This window comes from Anthonomus grandis, chromosome 2 (assembly GCF_022605725.1).
Source record: "Anthonomus grandis grandis chromosome 2, icAntGran1.3, whole genome shotgun sequence".
NCBI classification, from domain to species: Eukaryota; Metazoa; Arthropoda; class Insecta; order Coleoptera; family Curculionidae; genus Anthonomus; species Anthonomus grandis.
The window spans coordinates 30,256,415-30,283,365 of record NC_065547.1 but is presented as its reverse complement, the minus strand read 5'-3'; the positions used below and the strand labels follow the sequence as shown (position 1 = coordinate 30,283,365).

The 26,951-nt window shown below is 34.0% G+C and overlaps 1 protein-coding gene and 1 long non-coding RNA gene across 4 annotated transcripts; one reads left to right on the top strand and one right to left on the bottom strand.

Moving 5' to 3' along the window:
• Window positions 1-5,974: 5,974 nt before the first annotated feature.
• LOC126750348 (pleckstrin homology domain-containing family F member 2) lies at window positions 5,975-23,606 on the bottom strand. Of its 3 annotated transcripts, XM_050459928.1 has the most exons (9): window positions 23,449-23,606; window positions 23,114-23,178; window positions 22,861-23,062; window positions 22,673-22,801; window positions 17,383-17,489; window positions 14,871-15,030; window positions 14,729-14,811; window positions 6,751-6,793; window positions 5,975-6,573 (listed from the first exon to the last, which is right to left on the bottom strand). In XM_050459928.1, the coding sequence occupies exons 1-8, from the start codon at window positions 23,462-23,464 to the stop codon at window positions 6,761-6,763; spliced, it is 795 nt and encodes a 264-aa protein (XP_050315885.1). In that variant the 5' UTR covers window positions 23,465-23,606; the 3' UTR covers window positions 5,975-6,573; window positions 6,751-6,760. The 3 variants fall into 3 exon arrangements, with proteins under 3 accessions (XP_050315885.1, XP_050315884.1, XP_050315883.1); XM_050459927.1 differs by lacking the exon at window positions 6,751-6,793 and having other exon boundaries at window positions 23,449-23,605; XM_050459926.1 differs by lacking the exons at window positions 5,975-6,573; window positions 6,751-6,793 and adding an exon at window positions 11,531-12,044.
• A 275-nt stretch (window positions 23,607-23,881) lies between these two features.
• LOC126750349 (uncharacterized) lies at window positions 23,882-26,526 on the top strand. The gene is made up of 3 exons (XR_007665691.1): window positions 23,882-24,417; window positions 24,771-24,893; window positions 24,976-26,526. It is a non-coding gene; the product is annotated as an uncharacterized LOC126750349 (long non-coding RNA).
• Window positions 26,527-26,951: the final 425 nt, after the last annotated feature.

Genomic DNA, 26,951 nt, shown 5'->3' with positions numbered 1-26,951 from the left:
TCAAAGAAAGTGACCAGTTGATCTTTTAGCAACGACTTTAGAAACTTCGAGAAAGCAGGCAGCAGTGAGATTGGACGGTAGTTTCATCATTGGCACTACCCTTGTTTTTACATAAAAGCACTACCTTGGCCACTTCTATACAGTTCAATGTAATTTAGTAATTAAAATGGATTTAGTTTTTTTGAGTGTAAAATAGAAGCCCACTCTGTTATCATAATATTATCCATGTCATTTTGTAAGTATGCCGTTATTTGGTCCAGGTATTTGCAGCTGGCGAACAGCGAAGTCCACACTAAAATTTCGCAAATTTTCAGAGATCTTAAAACTAAGTTAAAGTGTTCTACTAAGTAAAAGTAACATAATTTCCTAGAAAAAAAATATTTTTTTTATTTTCCATTTTTAACAGGAAAAGTTTGCTACCAAAAAAGAAAAAATATTTTCAATCCCACAACCTGAAACGTTTTTTCTCACATTCAGTTGCTGATGATGTGGGGACTTGTATCGCCCTCTCACTCACTCCGAGAGTGGAGGGGAGGCTGTCAATTGTCAGGTTGCACCTGAGTCGTGACAGAGACTGGTTGTAAAAGTCGTTGACTTCCACGTGTCTAAGCTATGTAGCTGTTTTCTTGTACGATTGGTACAATAAAGTATTGTTACCCGTTAACGAGTGTATTATTTTGGTGTTTAAGAGTATAGGATCTCTCGTCTGGTGACTACAAAACCTACAGTGGTGACCCCGACGTTCATATAGTAACGGTTGTGCGTGTGCTGTAAGTTAGCAGTGAACTAGTACGCTATTTGGTAATTTTACCCTGGAACGGTGATGTGATCGCTCAGTAGTGTTGTTAATGAATTTTATTGAAAAATTGTGCCGTCTTCAGTATCCTTTCCGCCAATTTTTCCCATCTGCCATCGTGTGCGTCCGGCTTTGTGATTGTTCGTATCGCTAGGCAGATTCTGGCACGCAGTTGCTGCCGGTTGAAATTGTGCTGTGTGCAGCCGGCTTTTTCAGTTCGACTGTTGGCCGCACTTGTTGGTAGTGTTCGTACGGTTGCTGTTTGCCGGTTGCCGGATGTTTGGCTGGTTGCTGTACTTTGGGGCGCGACGTTTCGCCACTTGACTCTTGCATCTCGCCGTCTGACAGAGGATCAGCTGATTTCAAACTTCAAACTTGTGATTGAGGGATCAGCTGATTTGATACTTCAGTGCAGTGCGTAAAGGTACAAAAGTTTAAATTTCTTAAGTTTTTTATTATGGATGTGTGATAATCATCCCTTTTGATTAATTATCGTTACTGTTTTTACTGTATTAAATATTGTGTTGGAAACTATTTTTAATTTAAAATTAGATCATACTTTTTTATTTTTTTTATTCATTTATTTCACATATATTATTCATTTTGTTGCCATAATGTCGGCTGAAGAGTTACAAGTGCAATTAGATCAAACTAATGCTCAACTACGTGATGTCAGGGACGCCCTGGCTAATGTTATTGCCGGTAATGGCCGTAATGAAGGCCGCATCGACGCTGTTTCGCCTAAAATTCCCAAAATTATAACTTCTGACATTCAGTGCTGGCTTTTTCAGGTCGATGCCGCTTTCCGCCGTTCCAATATAACTGTAGATTCTACAAAATTCGATTATTTAGTTATGGCTATTGACGATGCGGAAGCCTTCAAATGTATCAGCTCAATTATTAAATCGAGTCCGCTTCCGGGTGATGCGTTTGAACAAGCAAAAGCCAAGCTTGTTTCACGTTTTTCCTTATCTAAGGAGGACAGCTTAAAAAAGTTATTAAAGGGTCGTGTCGATGTTAATTGCAAACCTTCTATAGTATTGAGTCAACTTCGTGATTTGAATGAAAGTAACCTCTCGGATCAAGTTCTTAAAACAATCTTTCTCGATTGTCTTTCGCAACAACAGCGCGACATTCTAACGATTGTATCAGACAAGGACCTTGAAACTTTAGCCACTATCGCCGACAAGATTTCGTGTCAACCTGGTTCGAACGCTGAATTTCCCCAAGCTTTCGGGGTGTTTAAAAAAACCCGTGCCATCATTGCCGGTAGACCGCTCTGAATTTCAAAAGCTCGAGGCAAAATTTGACACCATGATGGAATCATTTAAGCAAATGCAAACGGAATTTAAACGCTTATGCAGTCGCGGTCGGTCACGGTCTGGGTCCAATCAGGGTCGCAGGGGTAATTCTGCGAAATCCGAGTTATGTTATGCGCATCAGAAATACCCGAATAACGCTATTTCGTGCAAAGAGTGGTGTAAAATGTTCGCGGAATTTTCGGCTAAGCCAAAAAACTAAATTCTACACCTTCCTGTTTGGAGGCGGCAGGTAAAGGTGTGATTGGACCTTCTCGACGTCTTCATATCCGTGACAGAACCACAGGTCAAATTTATCTTGTCGATACCGGTGCGGACATTTCGCTAGTGCCAGTCGATCCTAGGTTTCGCGAGAGACCGGCTCGGCTAAAACTTTATGCCGCTAATAATAGCTTCATAAATACTTATGGTGAGGCGCTTCGTACTCTGAATTTGGGGCTGCGGCGCGACATATCCTGGAACTTTTGTATCGCGGAGGTTCCATATGCCATTATTGGCGCCGATTTACTTTTTCAGTATAATTTGGCGGTTGATCTACGCAGGAAATGTTTACTGGACACTTCAACTGAGCTATGCTTTAAAGGAATTGTCAAAGAGGCTCCTGTACACTCCATACATTGTGTGCTGATAGATAGTGAGTGCAAAAAAATTCTTTCAGAATTCCCAGAAATTACAGGCAGCTCCTGCAATATTCCTCCAAAAATTCCTAGAGTTTTCCATCATATAGTTACCTCAGGACCTCCCTTGTCAGCTCGGGCTCGTCGGCTACCGCCTGATAAGCTTAAGTATGCAAAAATGGAGTTCCAGCATTGGATAAACACTGGTAGGTGTAGACCCTCTTCTAGCTCTTGGGCAAGTCCCATTCATATGGTCAAAAAGGGTGACACCGAGTGGCGGGTGTGTGGTGACTATAGACCGTTGAATGCGGTCACCAAACCGGATAAATATCCCATTCCCCATTTATATGACTGCTCCAGTGAATTACATGGTAAAAAAATCTTCAGCAAGCTTGATCTTATTCGTGCTTATCAGCAGATTCCAGTTCATCCTGAGGACATCGAAAAGACTGCTGTAATAACTCCCTTCGGTTTGTTCGAATTCATGTTCATGACTTTCGGCTTGCGTAATGCTAGCCAGACCTTTCAGAGATATCTTAACCAAGCCTTGAACAATCTTGATTTTACCTTTGCTTATCAGGACGATATTTTGGTATTCTCCAAAACCATTGAAGACCATCACACTCATTTACGAGTAGTCTTCGAAAGACTTAGAGAATTTGGTCTTCGCTTAAATCCCACCAAATGTGTTCTTGCCGTTAATGAAATTGATTTTCTGGGTTATCGCATTAACCATCGTGGTATATCTCCTATTCCTACTAAGGTTGAAGCCATTTTAAGTTTCCCCAAGCCTTCTACGGTCTCTCAGCTTCGCCGCTTCTTAGGCATGGTAAATTTTTACCATCGCAATATTCCTACCGCGGCCTCCTCTCAAGCTCCTTTAAATGCATATTTCAAGGACTCGCGTAAAAATGATCAAAGTCCTATCATCTGGACGGATCAGTCTGAACGAGCTTTTGAAAAAGTTAAACAGGAGCTAGCTAGTGCAGTCTTACTAGTCCATCCCCGCGCTGGTGCGGAACTCCGTGTGGTATCCGACGCCTCTGACATTGCGATTGGTGCTTCCCTCGAACAACTGTCTGAACCGATTGATGGAACGAAGCAGTCTTGGGAGCCTTTAGCATTCTTTTCTCAGAAATTGTCCCCTCGGCAGACTCGATACAGTCCTTACGATAGGGAATTGCTAGCCATTTACGAGGCAATTAAATACTTTGAGCATTATCTTGAAGGTCAGGAGTTCAAGGTTGTGACCGACCATAAGCCCTTGATCTACGCTTTTCTTCAGCGTCCAGACAAAGCTTCTCCCCGGCAATCTCGCCAACTTTCATACATTTCCCAATTTACTACGTGCATTGAATACATTAAAGGTTCAGATAATGTGGTGGCTGACTGTTTGTCACGTATTGAGTCTCTTTCTCTACCCATAGACATCTCTCTAAAACAAATTTCTGATTTGCAGAGCAAAGATGAAGAACTGGCAGAGCTTATTAAGACCCCCCATAAAGACTTCTGTTTTAAAACCTTCGACTTTGGTCCTGACAAGACATCTTTATATTGTGATATCTCTGGCGACTCCATTCGCCCCTTTATCCCTTTGCCATTACGGCGCGTGATCTTTGATCGTATACATAACGCTGCCCATTGTGGAACCAAATCAACTGACAGGCAAATTCGCATGAAGTACATTTGGCCCGGTCTGCACCGTGATGTTGCACTATGGTGCAAAACCTGCTTAGATTGCCAGCATGCCAAGGTTTCTAGGCATGTCAAATTTATTCCTGAACATTTTGTAACCCCTGATGGTCGCTTCGACCACGTACATATCGATCTGGTGGGCCCTCTGCCTCCAAGCAACGGCTTCCATTATATTTTGACAATGATTGATCGGTTCTCCCGTTGGGTAGAGGCCATTCCAATCCCGGATAAATCTGCCCAAACTGTTTCGCGGGCCTTTTATGATACATGGGTCTCTCGTTATGGGTCTCCCAAAGTTATTACCTCTGACCAGGGTCTTGAGTTTGAAGCCACCTTATTTAAAGCCTTACTTAGCCTTATTGGCACTCAACACATCCATACGACTGCTTACCACCCTGCGGCAAACGGAATGATCGAGCGTTGGCATCGTTGCCTTAAAGCCGCTTTGAAGTGTCACAATGACAAGAATTGGACGCGGACCTTATCCACGGTTCTTTTAGGGTTGCGCTCTCATGTTCGAGCTGACACCGAGGCATCGCCTGCCGAATTCTTGTTTGGCACAACACTTCGCATGCCTGGCGAATTCTTTCTTGAAGGGGATTTTACTCCTGATCCTCGCACATTCATTGAGGAGTTCCGTGAGTTTATGCGACTTGTCAGGCCTGTTCCAGTCACACATAACCACAAGAGGCGCGCGTTTGTTTTTAAAAATTTATATGAGTGCTCCCATATTTTCTTACGCAATGTTGTTGCGAAGACACTCGAACGAACTTATTCCGGACCTTACAAGGTTGTTAAAAGACCATCCGATAGGGTGTTTGATATCGATATCAACGAGAAAACGAAAAGCGTCTCGGTTGAGCTACTTAAGCCGGCATATCTCATGTCTGAAGACTTGTTAGCTGATACACTTGATAGCGACCCTCCTTTAACCACCCCTTCGAGTCTAGCTGGAACCCAGGACTTGAATAGTGCTGGCAATTCGCCAGTCACCTCATCCAGTTTGGCTGGAACCCACGACTTGGACGGTCCTGGCGATTTGCCAGTACCAATGGTTAAAAAGGTTTTAAAAACTTATGCTCGTAAAAAGCAAGTGAGATTTTCAAATACATAATTTTAATTGTTGCATATTATAGTGTTTGTAACTTTGTGTTATTCTAATGTTGCTAATGCATAATTTTATTAATCTTTGCATATTATATAATGTTTGTGACTTTGTTGAATTGTAACGTTCACACTAGGAGGGGAGTGTGTGGGGACTTGTATCGCCCTCTCACTCACTCCGAGAGTGGAGGGGAGGCTGTCAATTGTCAGGTTGCACCTGAGTCATGACAGAGACTGGTTGTAAAAGTCGTTGACTTCCACGTGTCTAAGCTATGTAGCTGTTTTCTTGTACGATTGGTACAATAAAGTATTGTTACCCGTTAACGAGTGTATTATTTTGGTGTTTAAGAGTATAGGATCTCTCGTCTGGTGACTACAAAACCTACAATGACTAGTTAGGTGGTGCCATCTACATATGCGCTACAAAACTAAAGCAATAGGTATTAAATTAAAAAATAAACTGTTTATTTAAAAATAATCTTCTCATTCACCAAATATATTAAATAAAATTACAATGCACATCAGTGTTAACTAAATACAATAATATAATTAAAGTATTAAATGTACAATAATAATAAACTAGTTTTGATTTGCTTTGACGATCAACTTATAGCAATATAGTTTCAACCATCTTGTGTGGGGTGATTTAACAATAAAAACAGGAAAAATATAATTATTTACACTATTATTGTTTTGTTTCTTAAAAAAAATTTAGCACCTTTTTTGATGTTTTCTTTTTATCGTTACTTTATCACATCTGAGGGACATTTAAACAGTTTAATGACTTTTTAAACGTCCCTCGTACAGGTCAATATATGCTGCTAAAAAATAAATCAAAAGAAACCGAAAAATCCACAATCACAGTCTTAAGAGGGGCTGACCTGAGAATCTCGTTTCTTATCTGCTTAAACTATACTGTGAGTTCATATTAAAAATATATAATCGTTTTAATGGGCCTAGCTACGTGTACTCCATTCTTCTTCATTTTTCTCTCTCGTGAGTGAAATTACTCGGGTTTTTCAGTGTCACCATAAAATTTAGGCTAAAAAAGAAGAAAATCATTAGCCAATCATGAAGGGGTAATACGATGTATGTCATGCAATAAAACTAATAATAATAACAAAAGAAGGGAAAATATTCTAGTAGTAAATAAAAGTTTCACTAAATAAAACACTAAAAACCAAAATCACATTCAAAATTCCTTGGGGGTATCACTTACACGGGTAGTGTCAGCAAGCGTAACCGAGGCAATGGCTTTTAAACTAATAAAAAAGAAGATTAATTAATTATTTAATTTGTTCATTCACTTTTTAATTTGTAGGAATGTAAAAAATGGTTAATTTTATGTAAAAATGGTATAAGAAGAAAGGTGACGATCGCCGCCAAAAGAGCAAACGTCGTATTTTCGAATTTAAGTAAAATTAAAAAAAAAATAGATTAGATTTTTAATTCCCTTTGTTGCCGAAATTTTTAACATAGATCTACCTTTCTTTGACACACGTTTTTGTCCATAATTTAATCTCTGTCTTTAAATTGTCTTAATATCTAATGAGCACTAATGTTATAATAATTGCACTTTTTCAAGGTTTTAGTCAGTATCATAAAAGGATAAACTTATGGCAATATTATATGAGAGAGAAATGGGTAATCTAAAAATGTTAATAATGTAATACTCTTTTTAATTTCTTAAAAGGTATCTATGAGAATGTAGAAACAAATTTTCAGGGTAGGTCATATTTTTATTAGGAGAAATGGATATTATGCAAGGCATTCCTCTAGATCTGCCAAAAGATAGGAATCAAGCTTTCTTTCGTATCTTTCCCTGATCTCTACCTTTAATATTGGTGGTAGTCAGTACCTACCTAATTGGCTAATATTCTACCTATAGGCTCTTTTCATAGATCAGCATTTCAACTCGGAAAACCTCATTGATGCAATGTTTGCTCGAAAAATTAACGTTACTGCAACTTCAATCGCATTTCAAAAATTAATTAAAAACTGAACTAAAAAAAAAAGTCGTATTATCATATGCTTGTAACCCAAGATAACACAATGGCATTTGATAAATGATTAGACTCGAGACCTATATACTTGAGATCCTCAAGGTTTGCGTCTAAAACTATTGGGCAGTCCAGACGTTGGCTTGTTCAATAAAAGAACTACATCGACATAGAAAGACTGTCCACCGATATCCTATGAATTGTAGAATGAAGAAATGGAAATTCGTTCAATACTTCGTTCAATGGATTTTAGCTGTGCAGCTGCATGGTTGTTATACAAACAAGACTTTTTAAAAACGAATAAAACGTAGTTTGTAACAGTTTTTTATTTCCACACTAGGGATTAGTACAAGGACTATTAGATCTTTGCTTGAAAAACAAAATGCGGAATCATAGAAGATGAATTAAGAGGTAAGTTTAATAGCCACTAAAAGGTTACAAACAAAAAAATCTTCAAATTTTACAAGAAATTAAAAATCAAGATTTAGATTCAATTCAAGAGTTTTAAGTCACTATACCAGAGCAAACACTTAAATTATGGATGACATATACTTGATCGGTGATATATATGATTGATCGCAAACTTCCATCTTGCATTCCTCTTCCCTAAAAAGATTAATGCTATCACTGCATTGAATTGTACTCTCCAGAGGAAGGCAAAATCTTAATTCAGCACAAATATCATACTCCTTTGAAAGAACAAAATTTAAGTTGGCTAGAAAGAGAAAAAGATAAGGAATACAGAACACATGCTACATTATTGTCTAAAAGAAAAAGCCTCGTCTTTTTACTATATATTAGGTATATACAGTGCTTTCATTTCAAAACGATCCACCCTTAATAACTTTCTTAAAAAAAACACGTCAAATTAGATATACAGAGGGACGTTTAATTATTCAATCACCTCCTCACCTCCAGCTAACCTCACTTTAATATGTCAAATGGGAACCCCCACCGTGTGATACATCATAAGTAAGGAGCGTAAAATTCTCTATTCAACGGTACCAAAAAAAATGAAATCGGTAAATGTGTAAACAAATAGTTAGCGAAAATGTCTAGAAATAATGAATATTTTATTAACGGCAAACTTTTGTATGTCAAATGGCTACCCCATGGTGTGATACATTATTTTAAAGGGCATTCATTATGCTATCAATGGTTGGAAAAAAAAATTGATTGACCAAGAAGCAATTAAAGTGTAAATCGGTAGGGTAGAAAAACAAATTTAATTAGTTTAACAAATTTATTTTATTAAATGTTCAAAATGCGCGCCGTTATTAGCAAGACAATAAAAAAGCCTATTTTCAAACTCCTTACGAACATTGGCAAGGGTCTGCCCGCTAATTTCTCTGTATTCTTGAAATATTCTATTTTTTAAATTCTCAATACTCTTAGGTGGGGTTTTATAAACTTTTCTTTTTAAGTAGCCCCAAAGAAAAAAGTGTAGTGGGGTTAGGTCCGGAGACCGCGCAGGCCATTCGATTGCACCACGTCTGCCAATCCACTTTTCTTGAAAATTTTCATCAAGCCACTCTCGAACTACCAAAGTGTAGTGCCCGGGAGCTCCATCCTGCTGAAAATGTATATTATTTTCATTCAATAATATAGCACCATGTTGATCTACTTGATTTTCCATAGATTGGATGATGGAAGGGTATATTGCATTTCCTAAAAGGTTTAAATAAATTTCGCCAGTCAAATTTTCTTCCAAAAAATTGGCCCGATTATTTCATTCCCATAAATTCCTGCCCAAACATTAATTTTTTGGGGATATTGGGTATGGCCTTCCCGAAAAACATGCGGATTTTCATTATCCCAGTATCTACAGTTATGTCTGTTCACCAGGCCATTTAAAAAAAAAGATCAATTCGTCACTGAAGCAAATGTTCTTCAATAAATGGGGATCGTCGTCAATTCGCTGGCACATCACTTCACAAAATTGAATTCTCCTATCAAAATCATCTTCTCCGAGTTCATGAAGAATATGAATTTTATAAGGAAAGAACTTATTTTTTTTTTTAATTTATGTACGGAACCAGTGGAAATATTTGTTAGTTTTGCGGCCTTTGGTATAGACTTAGTAAGTTGTCCTAGTACTTCAACTTGGCATGCTTCATCGACAACTCTATTTTCATATTTTTTCTTATTGCAAATCGATCCCGTCTCTTCAAATTTTGGTATCAATTCTAATACGTATTTATGGCTCGCGTTTTTATCTTGATACCTTTCATTAAATGCTCTCGCGGTTCTGCGAGCACACCGATCTTGAGCTCCATAAAGGAAAATTATTTCTATTCTTTCGGCTAGCGTATACACCATTTTATTAACTCACTGTTTTAACTAAAATTTAAAAATTGCACGCGTCAAACTGACAGTTTTAACAATAATAAATCGCCTGCTTTTTAAACGCCTTAAAAATGTAAGGTATTGCAGTGTTTTTTTGTACCTATTAGGTAGGTTTCGCAAAAAATATAAGTGAAATAAATACACATACAAAGTTATAAGACTGCAAAGATTTTTGCAAAAAATTTGAAGACACTCTTTTTTCTCGCAAATAACGGTACACATTCTTTACTTAAAAAAATAAATTATTTGCTTGAACTAAACGTATACTGTTTGTTACCACACATTTTAACTTCTAAATTGCTTGTATTTTATTTTGATGATCTATTATAAAAAATGTAAGAATTTTAAAATGATGTAGGTACCACACTAAAAGTATTCATTTAAAATACCAAAGTTCGGCGTAAATAAAATATTCATTATTTCTAGACATTTTCGCTAACTATTTGCTTCCACATTTACCGATTTCATTTTTTTTACCGTTAAATAGAGAATTTTACGCTCCTTACTATGATGTATCACACGATGGGGGTTCCCATTTGACATATTAAAGTAAGGTTAGCTGGAGGTGATTGACAGAACTTCAGTAAATGCATAATTAAACGTCCCCCTGTATATCTAATTTGACGTGTTTTTTTTTTTAAGAAAGTTATTAAGGGTGGATCGTTTTGAAATGAAAGCAATGTAAATTATTGTATAGTAAAAAGAAGTATACATATTATACTTATTATATTATATAAACGTAATAAATAGTATAACTTAACTTTTGCTAACTCTGGGATGTTCTTTGTTATGCCTGGTATGAGGATGGTGCTAAACGAGGGGCAAACGAAAAAGGTTCTGTTTGAAATTATTTAGAAAAAAGGATTGAACGAAAACGAAGTACTTGATGTCATATTTTATAGGGACAATTCGCAGGAGTTTTACAGATATTAAAATATAGTAGCTTTTAGCAAGGCTATCAACAAAAATGTAGCAATAAAATCTACTATCCCTTGTAGAGAAAAATATAGTTCCTTGTTATTATGGTGAATTCTCTAAGAACCGTTAAGACTGACAGTTACGCAGATATCATTCTATGTGATATTTGTTAATTTTCATTAACATGTTCTGTTACGTTTCGTTTAAAATTCAATTTTATTTGTACTAGATTAAAGTGAAGTTTTTTCTAATAAAATATACTACAAAAATAAATAAATAAAAGTTTGTTTTGTTTTGGAGTTAAATATCATTTATCATTCTAAGTATGTAATAATGACGTATCTAATAATAATGTCCTCATTCGTTGAAGAGTGTCACATTTTCAGTTTTTGATAATTTTTGAGAAATAGTTAACACAAAAATCTTCCAAAACTACAGATTAATATATCTTAAGAAATACTGTATGCAAAGTATAAGAATAAAAATTATACCTGTCACCAAGAAAAAGTCACAACACTTTGAATATTTCTAAGAACTTTAAAGTCAGATATTTTAAAACAAAAAATTTAGAAGTTGTGTCTGTCTTCTTAGAAGCCAACAATCCAAGTTAACAAATTTTATTAAATTTTCATAAGAAGTATTCATTTTTATCAACAAGTTCTTTCATGGGCCCAAGACGCTAACACATTATTTTCAAAATATATTTTAAAGTTTTGGAAATTACAAAAAAAGCGATACTGTAACAAATACTTTAATAAAAACAAACAATACAATTAAAACACTATATAAATATTTAAAAAAACTATACAATAAAATATAATGTTGAGTGAAAACACCCTGTACATAGGTATCTAATTAAATATTTACTTATCACCCTATAACTCAGTCTAATAAGAGGGCGGTAAACACAGAACTACTATTTCTTACAAAAATTATTTCTTAGGTCAACCTTGAATACTCTCACAGCCCTATCCTAAACTTCAAGGGAGCAGAATCGATATTAGGAATATCATTTATCCTTGTCAATCACGTTTAATTAATTATTCTTTCTTATAAAACCGAATATAAACATGATAGGACGTAGTCCTATGTTTCTCGCCTTCTCTCTAATACGGTTCTTGTCATAATTTGAAAACGGCTCGTGTCAAAATTTTATGCAACCAATGCACCCTTCTTTCTTCTTCTCTTCTTCCTGATTGAGATAGACGCTGCCCCATTCATACCATCTGGGAATTTCTGTCACGGCATACTGCAAATAAATAAAAAAAAAGTTATTTAGATAAATGATTTGATGATATTTATAGGATATGGGAGCTTGAAATAAGAGAAGTATGCAAAAAAAGGTTTATTGGTGAAGAAGCAGTTTGCTACAGCCCTCATGCCAGTAACATATACATACTAAAAATATTTTAGGTATACAAAAAGAACTTAAAAAATTATATAAGTATTTTCAACTTACCGTTAGGATATGTGGATACTAAAACCGCTAAAACTCCGACATTGAAAACCTTCTCTTGAGTCTTGGAAGGAAATCTGAATCTTCCAAACTATAGCACACACAAAGAAGTAAAAAAGAATTGCAATTTTTTATTCTTTATTAGTATTTCTGGTACTGACAAGTACTTCATAAGAGGGAGTCAGAATGGCACATATAAGCTAGTCAAAATCTAATAATGTGAATAATGAAACGGTTGATTTACTTTTACCAAATATCTTCGGAACTTCTTTTATATTGTTAACTACAATAATGCACAACTTTTCCCCAACCACGTTTAGATCTATAATTATCGGGATCCTAGTGGTGAATATCCTGTATTGTTACATCTTTGCATTCTGCTCCAACTAGTTTCATTTGATTTGATTTTAAATTCCCTTAAGAATTTTTGGAGGTTCATTTGCTTTTTTATTTGGTTGCTGACTTATTTGAAAAAAAAAATATATCCTCTCATTGGCTATATTATATGGCGTTTGTATAGGTTTGTATGTAAGTTTCGTTTTTGAAAGACCATCTATCATAAACTATTTTTTGATAGATCTTACAAGTAAATCTTCAAATAAAATTTCTCGATCCAAAGATGTTTCCAGTTGCTTAGATTAGGAATAGAAATTAAAAAAAAGGAACAGAAAAGTAAGTAAAGTAACTTTTTTAAGTAAGTGCCGAATATGTAATGATCTTAACGGCCGAGAATATACGAATTATTCTTGGTCATTCGAGAATCATCTCGGGTGACAAATGAAAGGCCAGCGAATCTTCCGGACCAATGCCCTCAGGAGGTCAGCTGAGCTTAGAGCTGATCTTGCACGCCGATGATCCAACGGCTGTTGAAACAGAGAATAACTTGGTACACTTGCTATGGACAGAATTGAGGAGGCGCAGGCAGTTCATTCACCACACTTGGACATTTTATTTGCCATTCAACGTAGGGCTGTCAGAGTTCTCGCTACTCTTGACTATAAAGAGGATGTTAGGTCTGGGTTTAGAGAATTGGAAATTATGACACTATATATTCTTAGATAGTTCAAAATCTAAGACGTTCGGGATCTTTATTTATCAGTGTTGTGTTTATCAATTGACCGCGAGAAATTGACCAAGATTTTGACCTGAATATCGATCATATCAAAATCGGTCTAACATTTAATGCTCCCGAGTAAAAAACAGATGTCGAACCCACATATCTGGCTGTATCTTATAAAAAATTAAAAAGCCAAATGAAATCCCAAATTAACACCAAAACTCCAATTTAGAATTTATAATTAAAGAAGAGTCTTTTTAATGACTTCATTGCCAATAGCTCAGGAACATCCTGGAGTATCGCCAATCTGCCATTGTGACAGATCACGCGGATAATATTAGAGCTGCTTGGACTCAATTAAAGGTAAGGTACCAGTAAATTCAGTTTTGAACGTCCCAATTTCCTATCTCGACAATTCAATAGCTTCAAGTTATATTTAATATAAATAGGAAAGAGTTTTACATAAAGAAGTAACACCCTTTGATGATTAATGAAATAATTGGTTTTGTCCTGTTCTGTAGTTGGTGATTTCCTTATTACCTATCTTCTGAAAATAGATCCATAAAGAGAGTAATAACTTTTTTAACGTTCTCATGTGTCGGTACAAATAATTTCAATCTACCGTCTTACAATTTTCATTACAGATGCATTTGAGAAGGAAACTGATCTATTAAGTTGTACGGTCCCAAAACACATCATCATCGGATGAGATTGTCTTCATTTTTGTCCTCATCAACATGATCGACTCTCTGAGCTAATGATTGTTAGCCCGAATGTTGTCAATGCAAGCATGTTCTGTCAAGCATTTGTCAATTCATTCCAAAGAGTCATGAACTCCTATCCTACATAAGCAAATTTATCCCATAAAAAGCACATCTAATACACTGAATTACCTGGATATCTTATCTTTAATTCAGCCCAAGCAGCTGTACTAGCCGCGTTATCTGCCACAACGGCGGTGGTCTGGCTCCGAAGCAATATATATTCGAGTGTGTTTCTGTGTCTTTGGCAATGAAAAGTCATAAAATAGATCTTCATTTCTTGTGTGAACCATGCAGTTAATTCTCTTATTTATAATGTTTGTCCAATCATACAACTAGTGAAAACCACTGAAACTAGTTTCAGTCTCAATTTGGAATTTTATTCCGCGTTAATTTTAAAATTAACATGCATACAGATTTGTGGTCGACATCTATTTTCTACTCGGAACATTAAATGTTGGATGATTTTGAGCTGGTCGATATTCCAAATCTTGGTCAATTGACCAACCACAACCCTAATGTTCATAAGAACTTTTTTGCTTAATTTAGTCCAAGAATCACGCTCTTGAATTTTGTCGCAATACTAAAAAAATTCGCACACCCTGCATAAACTATCATAGAAGTGAATGTTTTTTTTTTTAATTAACTTAAAATCTTACCAAATCGTGAGCCATATCTTGCCCCTTGTGTCCATCATCGTCATCGTCCGAGTCTTCTTCTCCCGACGAATCCTGATTATTGCCTAAAAACATCATATTGTTACCCATCATATAGTCATTATAATAAAAAAAAGTAACTTACTTTTGTTAGCACTATCGACCGAATGGTTAGCTTTCGCGTCGTTTAATAAATCATAGCAACGTAAGCAGACCCTTAACGGTTTCGAGCTCTGATTCGGCAACAGGTGACGCTTGTTTGAGCAAGGGCCGCATACCACTGCGCCACATTTACGGCAATGATGCTAAAATTTTGTTTTTAATTACATTTTTATTAATACATCCACTGATCATTTGAAATTAAAAGAAAAGAAAATTTGAATTGTTTCTGGATACATATTCCATGGATACGATCGCCCTTTCCCACTTCAAAATAGAATACTAACAACTTAAAACTGTACCAGTAAATGCAAAAGTCTTACTAGTGAGATTGTGCGGCATGGTGTAAATTTAAGATTGTAAAATATTTGTTTGTTTGATTATTTAAAATTATAATTGTTAGGGCATCGAAAACGAAACAAAGGCAATTACAGGTAGCCCATTACCTTTATTAAAAAACGCTCGGTTTATTAAAAAACCTGTCGATTTTATTTACGAGGGGGACACTTAATAATCACAAAATCGCCTTCATACCTCCTCCTCCTCAGTCCTAATCCCTTTTGGGAATGTGGTGACACCATCACATTTTTATAATTTTCTTCCAACTTTCTCTGTCCTAATCTAGTTGATAGACTTCGTGTAACTCGCCCTAGGTCTTTTTCCTTCAACTCTGCCCTCGACTATCAATTTTAATATCGTACCTGTTGTTCTGCCAATGTGTCCAAAATACTGCAAATATTTCCGCTTTATTTGTATAAATAGTCTATCTTTTACTTTGAGTTGTTGTATTGACATATTTGTTCGATTTTCAACCCATGATATACTTAACATGCGTCGGAATACTCACATCTCAAAAGCCTCTATTTAATTTTAATTTTCCTTCTGAACAGATCACGTTTCGAATGCATACATGGCTATAGTCATATATGGCTATAAATTAATGCTCTTACCAGCCTTAATTTTGTGTGTTGTTACATTAAAATTTTTCAAAATTAATACCAGTTTCATCATAGCTATTCTTGCAATAGTAAGTTTTTTCTGCTCTACGCCATAGTATTGTTTTTCTCCTCCAGACTTTTCACTATATTTTCCATTTCTTCTTGATTTGAATCGATAATTAATGTGTCATCAGCATATCCCAGGTCATTGATTTTTCGACCGAAATTCTCGTAATGTGTGTTTGTTTATTGATGAAACATTTAAAGATGAAACAGGGTATTAAGGATCATGAAATTATACTCAAAATTATGATAAAATAGAAGAAACATCCGTGTTTTTCATATAAAAAAATACAAAAAAAAATCTTAACAGAAATTTCTATCTTTAGCTCATCCTGGTTCAATCTCCTGATGAGAAGTTGTGGAACTTTCTTTTTATACTCTAAATTGTTCTAATTATTTTAGATTGAGAGCTAACACTTTTTAGATTTTGTAGCAAATTTTGCTTTACTTTGATACATAGCCTGTTAATTTTCTAAATACATATTTGCATTTATTGGAACCGCGTCTTTCTCCAAATATAGCACAAAATAATTCATACTAAAACAGTAAATGCCCTAGTGCCTGGCAGCAAGTTTTGCAAATCTTTCTGCAGATCAGGTGTATAACATTTACTCCAACCTCCTCTGTCTCTTTTAAAACCTCGGCTGTGATCTGACCTTCGTCAAAAGATTTTCGATTCTTTAGCTTTCTAATTGATTTTTTTACCTCTCATATTAGAGTGTGGACTCTTAGTGATTTATATCCCGGGGATCGCCTGTATACAGCCTTGGCAGTGTTTTCCAAACATCATAATCTTATTTCCAAATTTTTCAATATCTTTAACAATCTTATTATTGTGGAAGACTTTGACATAAAGCTCATGAGATTCATAACTGTTTGCCTCCCTTTCTAATCTACGCATTCTTCATTTATATGTTTATTTTTGTCCTCCATACATGCTCTTTTCATTTCTCTGTTTAACTTCAACTTACCTACAACCCTCTAAAAAGAGGGACACCGACCCTAAAATTTAAAATGGGAAGGCGCGAAAGGTCTTTCGATCCTCTTTATTTACTACGATACTTAGTATGATGCAGATAAATTAGTACTTTTTAAGATTTTGATATTTGAATTTTAAAAGGTAATTTAAAATAAATAATTCAAGCATGTACGCATTGAATTATAAAGAATGCCTAGCGATTTATGTAGGCCAATCCGGAAGCATTGTGTTTACTAGAGTTCGTGAAAAACTCAGATATAGTGGGAACCAAGTCAGCATTTGCAAAACATCTTTTTTACTTCGAGCACTCTTTATCTTTCGGATAAATAGCTGCCAATCTATCTCTACAAGTGACCTCCCGGCTGGTCATTGCGCTAGCCCCCAGGCTCGTCTAACAAAATACTGTGATTCCCTCTGTCGAAGTTCGTGGAAAAGTCAGTTTTGACTATTTGTAATAGATTCAAAAAATAATACATAAAAAGTACAGTGAATAATTAAGAAAATAAGAGTGAACTTACCCGTCTGTTGATTAGGGTAAACTGAGTTTTTTCGCAGTGCATGCAGACGGGGGCTTTTCCATCTGGGACCCATACGGCCGCATGTTCTGATACGGCTTTTTTGCCACCTGTGAACATTCAAAAAGAATAATAATTGGTGCATTAACTGATTTTTAATTCAGGGTGGTCCTTTAAACAATTAACTTAAGGCAGCCTATTTAAATAATCCCTTGTATGACGTTTAGTAAAATAACAGTTTTCAAACTTTGAGATTGCAGCAATTTTAAGTATGTACAAAGAATTGGTCAAAGATTCCTTATCAACTTTATGAACAACAATTATGTACCCATTTAACCTAGGATTATTTTATTTACTGAATTGTATGTAGTTTTCAATATTTAAAGCCATCCTGACGTTCATTGATCATGTATGTTTTAACGTTTGTTCTAAAATTAACTGTTCTGTTGTTTATCCTTATGTGATTAATAAGCTGTTATGTGAATTTGACATTTCTGTAAAAAAAACTTCAAGATTTAAATGTACTAGAATATTTAGCTTATCAAACTATGGAAAGTTTTCTAAGCGATGTCCTAAAGCCATTTGAGAAAATGCTTTGATGTCCACAGATTCTATAGGGAAATATCTCCTCTCATCCTCTAAAAAACCTTAGAATTATTAAAACTCACAAAGGATTTCTATTATAGAGCCTGTGTAACAAATACATCTAACAAGCAAAAATGAGAGTTGCTTAATAACATGATATTTGTAATAAAAAACCATTTTCCTTGAGTATTAATGTAAGTTTAAGCTGAAAATTTTAAAAATATTATTCAATCTTCTGAATCTCTTAGCATTCTGTCAAATTTTGCAAGGGTTAAAAATTTAATTCTTACAGCTCTTGGGATGATCGCCTAAATATAAATGTGTTTGCAGGTTTGTCTGACCACATTTTAAATATCTTGGCTTTAGGTATTAATATTTCTTAGTAGTATTTTTTCTTTATGGTTAAAATTGGTAAAAAAAGATTTCTGTTTTATAACTGCTTTACATAAAGGTGGAGACTGGGAAGACAAGGTCCTTCTAAATATAGCCCCATCCCTCTACTTTCAAATTTTAAGAAAATTGTGGAAAGGCTAGTTAAAATTTGGATGATTTCAATTCTTAATTTCAACAATATACTAAGTCCTGTTTCACTTGGGTTCCTAGAGTATCGCAGGATACACGACGCCATTTTTTAATTTTTTTGAAAGACTTCAGGGAATAGTAAAGGAGTAAATGCAGCAGCTTTTTGTGAACTTTCAAAAGCTTCTGACTTTGTCAATCATCGCATTTCGCTCCAGAAGCTCCGCTACTATACCTTTAGACGCGGGTTAGAATAAATTGCAATTACCTATACCTCAATCCTCATTGGTAAAAGTTCCATTGTTTACAAGAACATTAAGATCCATCTACCAAATGATTTGTGTGGCATACCTTCCTTAAAATCTGGCTCAAAACATTAAGAAGTAAAGTTAGTTGATTGCTAGCTGTAGATCCTATTACAGTTTGAATGAATTTTATTGTGACAAGTTTTGATACTTTTTTTATTTTTTAGTTTTAACCATTTTTATTTGTAATTGAAGGGGATCATGTTGTGTCATATCATTTTAATCTCTAGTTATATTTTAATTTTTTTGTCAAGTTGTTTTATATATCTTTTTTATACCTACCTAAATGGTAATTTTCCTAATATGTAAGTAGTGCTATTATGATTAAAGGTTTTGAAGTACAGTCATTTATCTTTACTTCCATATCTTGTGATATAAAAGGCTATTTTGACTTTAATCCCACTGAGATCACATCATCTACAAAACCTACCAATTTCTACCTGCACCTCTCTGCTTGAATTAGAGGTAGTAATAGATTTGTAAATCATCAAATCATCAATACAATGGAGGAATTGAAAACATAAGCCAATACCGATAAGCAGATTAGCCTATGGCTAGACTTCACCTATGTATATTATTGGAAAGTACAAATAAAGACGTTATTTACGTATTAATATCACTGACGGAAATATTGAAAGGCAAGTTTAGAGGCACCCTGCAGGTGATGTCAATACCAGAAGAAAAATATCCCTTAACTTTGACAATCTCATGTAAATACAGTCTATGTTATTACCATTCTCCAAGGCACCCAATAGGGCCTTCTTATATACTATTAGGTTAGAGATAATAGACAAACCACTGGAAAAGTCTTGTTGTTGGACATTTTTGAACTTAAACGATAAAAATTCAGTAACAAGTGATTCCAAAATCTGTGCAAAGGGACACATTAGAGAAATTGAAAAGGGATTAGAAGTCATTGAAGGAAGTACATACACTGATGCCAAAAAAAATCTCCTCAAGCTACCTATGTACCACTAAAAGGCTTTTGTAACATCTAAGTAATACCAAGAAAAAGAGTTCCAGAGAAAAATTAAGAGAAATGGGCTTAATAGCAATATAATTAGTATTAGAAAAGTTAAAAAAATCGCATCTTTACATACAAAATGACCAGTTGTAGTCCCACATGTAACCATTTGATTACTTAAAGTTTTCCAATGTTGTATTCAGATCAAAGGTGAGCCACAAAAACAGTTTTACAACAATTATCATGACACTTCAGTCAATGAGGCTGGTGGGATGCAGACACAACAAAAAAGTATTTCAAACTTCCTGTTCTTCACTGATCCAAATTTACTCAGTGCCTTAGACTCTGAGTAAGAGTGTCTCTACCAGACATGCTGATGTGTTCCATTATATATTCTGATATTGTGGAAAACTCCTTATAAATAGCTTCTTATAAGACAGAGCTGGAGGGAAATAATGAAGTTGGCCAGGCTTTGAAAATACGGAAAAAGTTAAAAATACATTTCACCATTTCTTTTTCCCTATAATATGAAGTCATTTTTGTTTAAAACTTTTCCTTCTAAAATGTATTGTTTTCCAGATATTGAGGTGTTTCAAGTTTAATGGACCACCCTGTATGAGTTCTAAAGAAACAGAAAATATATGAGGTTTTAAGGATGGGTTAATGTTAATGACTGCATTTCCCAATTTAAATTCAACATTTTAGTGTTAGCAAATTGTAGTTAACAACTCGATAATGAGTTTTGTTCATCATTTTTTCAATTACTTACCACAATACTATTCTACAAAGTTAAAAAATTTAAGATAACAGATTACAGAAGCCCATTTATGAATCAAGGATAATGAATTAATCATTGTATACTTTATATAGTACTTTAGACCTGAAAACTTTGATTTTTTTTCTTTGTTTGGATGTATGCTGTACATATTAATAAGCTGATTTCAGTCATTGTGAGCAATTATGTTATCTGGGTAACCACAATTTTTTTTATTTTACAAAATATGAAATAATAAAAAGTGGGCAATTATTGCATTTTATAATATAAAAAACGGTTTATACATAGTTTAGTCTTATAACATTAAACTATTAGAACCAGTAAAATCAATTTGGACTGCAATTTTGATTTAGGAAAAGCATTTTACCATGTAGGTTTGGATTGGAGAGAAAGCTACATAAACCAATATTTGAATTTTTTTTGTATTAAATAATTATGAAATATCTCAAAATGATAAGATAAAACGTAATTAACATATTGGGCTGCTATATAGCTTCAGGTTGGGGCTTTTGAAGTAGTTTATCTGCCTATGTGTTTATATCAGTATTTAGTTTGCAAAAGCAAGCCCTAAGATACCTCTGTTTACTTAAATATGGGGAATCTGATAATTTACAAATTTTTCACTCCATCACTTTTCATTCTTGACACAGTTTATCTGATACATAAAGAATATTCCTTAGTAATACATTCACTTAATATTAATAATACCTGTTTAATATTTAATTTAAATTTGACAAACCAACATCAACATTTGATTTTCTATTAAAGTAAAAAAATATTAAATCACCTCCCACTCTTTTTAATCTTAATTAAAAAGGTATATAGGTAATAGAGTAATACTTCTTTCTGACACTCTTAGACTAGTTTAGGTTAAGCTTTACATGTAATTAAGTTCTGCTAATATATGATAATATGTACAAATAGACTATTTTATAATTATATTTCAGCTTTGTTAAAAAGATCTAATGTTACAAAACAATAAAACTTTATTTATTTTGTATTTATTCAAGAAAGCTTAACTTGACAATGAGAAAAAGCTTATAAAGGTATTTGTGGCTTAATTTACAAGGACATTTTCTGGCAGCTTCGCTAACATTCTGATCTAGTTATATTCTTAAGACCCTAGTTTATCTTTTAAAAACGAATATTCATACTATATATCTATATGAATGTTCAAGCACTATACACCAAAAAACAGAATACATTTTTTTCCAAAAAAATTCCCATTATTTTAAGAAAGCGACTGCTAAAAGAGAATTGTAGTATCATAATGATAATTACAGTTTATCTAAATATAGCTTTAGCACATTTTACTTGTGTAAACAGAACTTATAATGCTTATGCCATTAAGAAATCATAATCATTATCAGAGGGTGAAAGGAAACATTTAAAATATAATGTAAAAATCATTACAATCTAATTTAAAGGTTTAGTTTTATATTCCTTTAAGTATAATAAGCATTCTCTTTAGTCTTTTAATAAAATGCATAATGTGGTTTCTACCATTATAAATTAAATGCCCTTATAATTGCAAAACACAGCTTCCCTAGGATTTATCCTATGCATATAACACTTTTCTCATATCAACTCAATAAAATTATTGGGATTTTTTTGTGTCTATTATCTATAGGGTCCTCAACATTTTACTTCGCCATTATTACTTTTAATAGTCAGTGTTATTTAATAGTGGTAAATACTTCCTTAACAGTGGAATGATTATGCCTAAGCACATACTAAAACACTATCTTTTTCTATTCCACTATATGCTTAACATAAGCTTTTTTATATTAATATTTAAATCTTATTAAATTATTATATTTTGCAACCTGAAAAAAAATTTGGGTCAACCCACATTGGATAAAATTAATTGATATTCCAGTTTCTTGACATTTTTATGGTCTAAATAGAAAGAAGTATAATCCTTTTTGACTACATAAATAGAGATAACAGCAATTTAATGAGGTGCCCTAACTGTTAATTAAGTAAAGTCAAAATGTTTATTTTAAATTTCATAATGCAAATATCACTAACAATGATAAGAAATCTTAATAATATAATTAAAAAATAATCATGATTTCTTATCTGTGAAAGTATGTTAAAAGTAACTGCACTTAAAAAAGTGGGTAGAGGAAGTTGCAAACTTACTTTTTCTGAGTAAATCATCAATACACTTATTTATATGCGCCATCCATTCTGATTTCTCCACAGATGTTGCTGCATAAACTGCAAATGATTTTGATGCAGTCTTTATTAGCCAACCATGCTGGTAACCACCTACAATAAAAAATATTTCATAAGTATCCTTATAAATAATTCAGAAAATGTTGACTTACGAGGATCATCTTGTATGCTTTCCAATTTAACCTCCTCCAAAGGAATGATATGTTGCTTATTATATTTTTTTTTGTTAATAATAATGTTCCCGTAAACTAGAATGTCATTGAACAAGTAGAATTGCCTTGTTTTAGGTTTTTTTCTGCACATCTTTGTCAAGACTCCCTCACCAACCAAAACCCTACCTGGCACAGCTAAGGGCTGTAAAATGAGCATGTAAATGTGCCAAATAAAAAAAGGGGATGTGCTTACTTGTCCAGAACTGCCAAAGCAGTTCTCCACCATGGTAATCCTCCTGGCATTGGCCTCACTATTAACTACAACAGACATAATAATTTTGAATTGAATGAAAAATTGTCGACTAAACTGAAGGTAAGATCACCATCCACTTTCATACACTTTCTTACTAAGACAATAAGATAGGGGGATCACAAACAGACCATGAAAAACATTACCATAAACAATTTTAACCATAGAAGGATGATAGGCGGAACGCCTCTCTAGAGATTTTTGGCAATTTAAAATGGGATAGTAAGGTAACTTTAGGTGAAACTATATATATAAGGGGATTGCAAAAGCAGTATTACCTAATTTATCCACCATTTCCACTACTTCTTTTCAAATAAATAAGGGTGTTTTTTCCTGTGAAAAATAAAAATAATGCAACACCTCTGTGACTAAACTGTCACGTCACTGTCAACTGTGTAACAGATGATGTTAATGACACATGTCATAAGTGACAGTTGAAAGTTAACAGCGTTGCCATGTAAATGTCATTGCTTAGGCATCCCACTACACAACGGCGAAAGATTGCAATTAGATTTTCCATTTCCTTCAATTTAGATGCTGTACAGCAATAATTGTTAAATTTTGGACAGAACTCAGTACTTATTGATATTTAAATCATTACTTGCACTACTTTTTTCCACTTCTGAAAAGTAATAGTTGGGCGCGAAACTCGAATTCTACATTTGAAATATTTTTTTGGTAGCGTGTCTGAGTGAAGAAAATGTGGAGGCTAGAAATTGTAACAGAATAACTGCGAAAGATCTCTAATATCCCTTATTGCTTGGTTATTTAAAACTGTATTCAGTAGTCAACAAATCCGAAATATCCGATTTTTCAAATGAATTTTATTCATTCATTAATCTAATCTGCACTGCCGGGCGCCAAATTTATATATTTTGCCAGAAGCCAGATTGTTGAGTAGCTGCAATTCTGCGACATTTATTAAGGTAGATTTTTCGTTACCGCTTCCGTATTGTGGCAGTTGGGCGCGAAATATCGCCCCCTTAATTCAACAACTAGATAACTTAAATTTTAGACATTTTGAGTTATTCAGTTAAGTATACCCAATATTGCTTACTCTTTTTAATGTTACAACTAGATATCTTCTACAAGCGACTAGTCTTTACTTACACAGTGGCAAAAAATATATAACTCGCAAAACAAACAAAATTTACATTCTTTAACGTAATACTTAAACTCTCATGCAATGACGTCAAGAGGAAAGAAAATGTTAGAAATTTTACGTCGGCAATCGGAAAATATTGAAGGTATGTGATAATTAACTTTAATAAAGTTACAATTAAAATAAAGCCAGAAAGTGAGGTTATGTAAATATATAAAATGAGTGTATTTGATTTTTTCCAGTTGTTTAGCAGGGTTTTACAAATTAAGAGATACGAACTCGGTTAAATAGGGGAAAAGGCTCACCTTATGGATGTTAGTCTAAACTTAACTTAAACATTAATTTTTTTTTATATTTTAAAAATTTACGAGATATTCTATCTATATTAAAACGAAACTCGGGTGTATGTTTTTAATTGTCTCTGGCTTTATTTAAAAAAAATATTTTTCGGCACTTTTTCATAGCAACGTCTGGGTACAGTACCTTATCTTATTGTAGTTGCTGTTTTTCCTTAAGAAGAACCCAAGCCAAAAGTAAACGATGGACAAAAGGTTGTGAATGTTATAGACAACACATCAATATCGCAGAGAGAACTCTATTCTAATGCGCAACAGACTGCAGGTATTTTTTTGCATAATATCAAAACTTCTGCAGATACTTTTTGGATGAATTTACCTCTTAGCAATACATCTTATTCTTTCAGATTATGACAATTTGCCTGGTCTCAGTAATCAACGTTCTCCTTTATCATACAATTTGGAGTCAGATATAGAACCATTTTCACCCGAGGTTTCAGAATATGTTCCAAGTTCTTCAGGTGAAACATCTAAAGAAGAATTAGGTTTTGAAAACTTGACTTTGACAACAGACATACAACTCGAAGGTATGGAAGAATTTCCTTCGAAAACCCAAAAATCTAGAAAGAGGAAGAGGAATCCAAATGAGTGGAAAAAAAATATTCCAAAAAGAGGAGACAGCATGGCGAAAGTTATATCTCTAGCAGAGAAAAATACGTTCCTGGAGTGTCATTAAAGGATCCGTGCACGGCAAAATGTAGAAGAAAATGCAGTAACAAATTAACCCACGACGATCGTCTCAAAATTTTTCAAAGTTACTCTATCAGCTTGATTCATACGAACAACAAAGAAATTTTATACAGAGCAACACAGAAAAAATAGCAAAAAAATGACAACCAAAGAAAATTCTAAGCGCAAAAATACTATTATATTTTTCTTGCCTATCGTTGAAGCAAAGATTCAAGTTTGCAAGACCATGTTTATAAATACTATAAAATAATATCTTTATTTAGCAAAAGCTACATTCAATAAAAACATAAATAAAAAATAAAGTAAAAGTATAAGTTGGCCATAACTGTATCAGGACACTCCGGTTTGTCCATGGATGGTCTCGGTAATCCAGAAACAGCATCCCGGTTCCAGAAATATCCGGTCAGAGGTAGACCATAAATTAAAACTAGACTTAACCTAAACATTATTTTAAACATTATTTCCTTGCCCACTTATTAAAAGCACAGTTAATTATTGTTTGCCTTATAATAATAAAAATAATGTCGACTCAGGTTGATCGAGTCGGTTGCAATCAGCCGATGACACACATTTGGAACTTGGTTGACCTTGCTGACCAGATACATTGGTCCCCCCGTGTAGCACTTAGAAATGCTTCGGTAGTTCCAAGAAGCTGTAACCAGTATCCCGGTTGGCCCAAAAATACCCAGTCAACAGATAAACCAACAATCAAGATGATGATTGGAGCGGAAACAATGCATACTATAGTAAAACTTAATAAACTACATAATTAAAATAAAATAATAAAATAACAAACACAATTTTACTTATTCATAATAAATTTTCTCAAGAGCCCTCTGAATTGATTCAAAGTAATACAATTTTTGATGTTAGCAGGCAAGTTGTTAAATAGGATTAAACCTTTGTATAGAACTGAATTATGCATTTGGGTTGTGTTACATCTGTCGACTAGTATGAAGTCTATACGATTTCTCGTATTATAGTTATGTATATCTCCAAAAACTCTTAATTTATTACAAATATAATCGGGGAGCATCTGATGTTTTAATTTAAAAATAAACAAATAAACGTTATACAAAATTCTTTGATGTATAGACAACATATCTAGGACACCCAACATAGAGACAACAGGCGTGTAACGATTACAATTTAGAATCAATCTCATTGCCCTATTTTGAATTCTTTCTAGTTGGTCAATTCTATACTGTGGCAAGTTAAACAATAACGTTAAACAGAACTGTAAATGAGGAAGAGCAATGGCGTTGTAAAGTTTTAATTTGATGTACATTGACAAATTTTTTCCAATTCTTGTGATAAATCCAACGTTTTTTTGAAAATTTTCTCATTACATAATCTGCATGAGCATGGAAATTCAGATTGGCATCGAAAATTGTTCCCAAATATTTAATTTCTTTGGCATACAAAATACTTTCCCCATTAACAGAAATCTGTATATTGCCCATATCTATAGAACTTAATCTAGATTTCTTGCCAAATATACAAAACTTGGATTTACTTGCATTTAAACTTAGTTTATTTCTACAGAGCCAGATGAATAAGTTATTGAGTTCAACGTTCATGACCTGTTGCAGTTGATGATTGTCTTTACCCACCACATATAACATTGTATCGT

Excerpts from the sequence above, each read along its gene's own strand:
- LOC126750348 (XM_050459926.1), bottom strand. Across the intron at positions 23,063-23,113 it reads GCTTTGGCAGTTCTGGACAA|CCCTTAGCTGTGCCAGGTAG; the intron begins GTAAGCACATCC and ends CTCATTTTACAG. Across the intron at positions 22,802-22,860 it reads AAGCATACAAGATGATCCTC|GTGGTTACCAGCATGGTTGG; the intron begins GTAAGTCAACAT and ends TTTTTATTGTAG.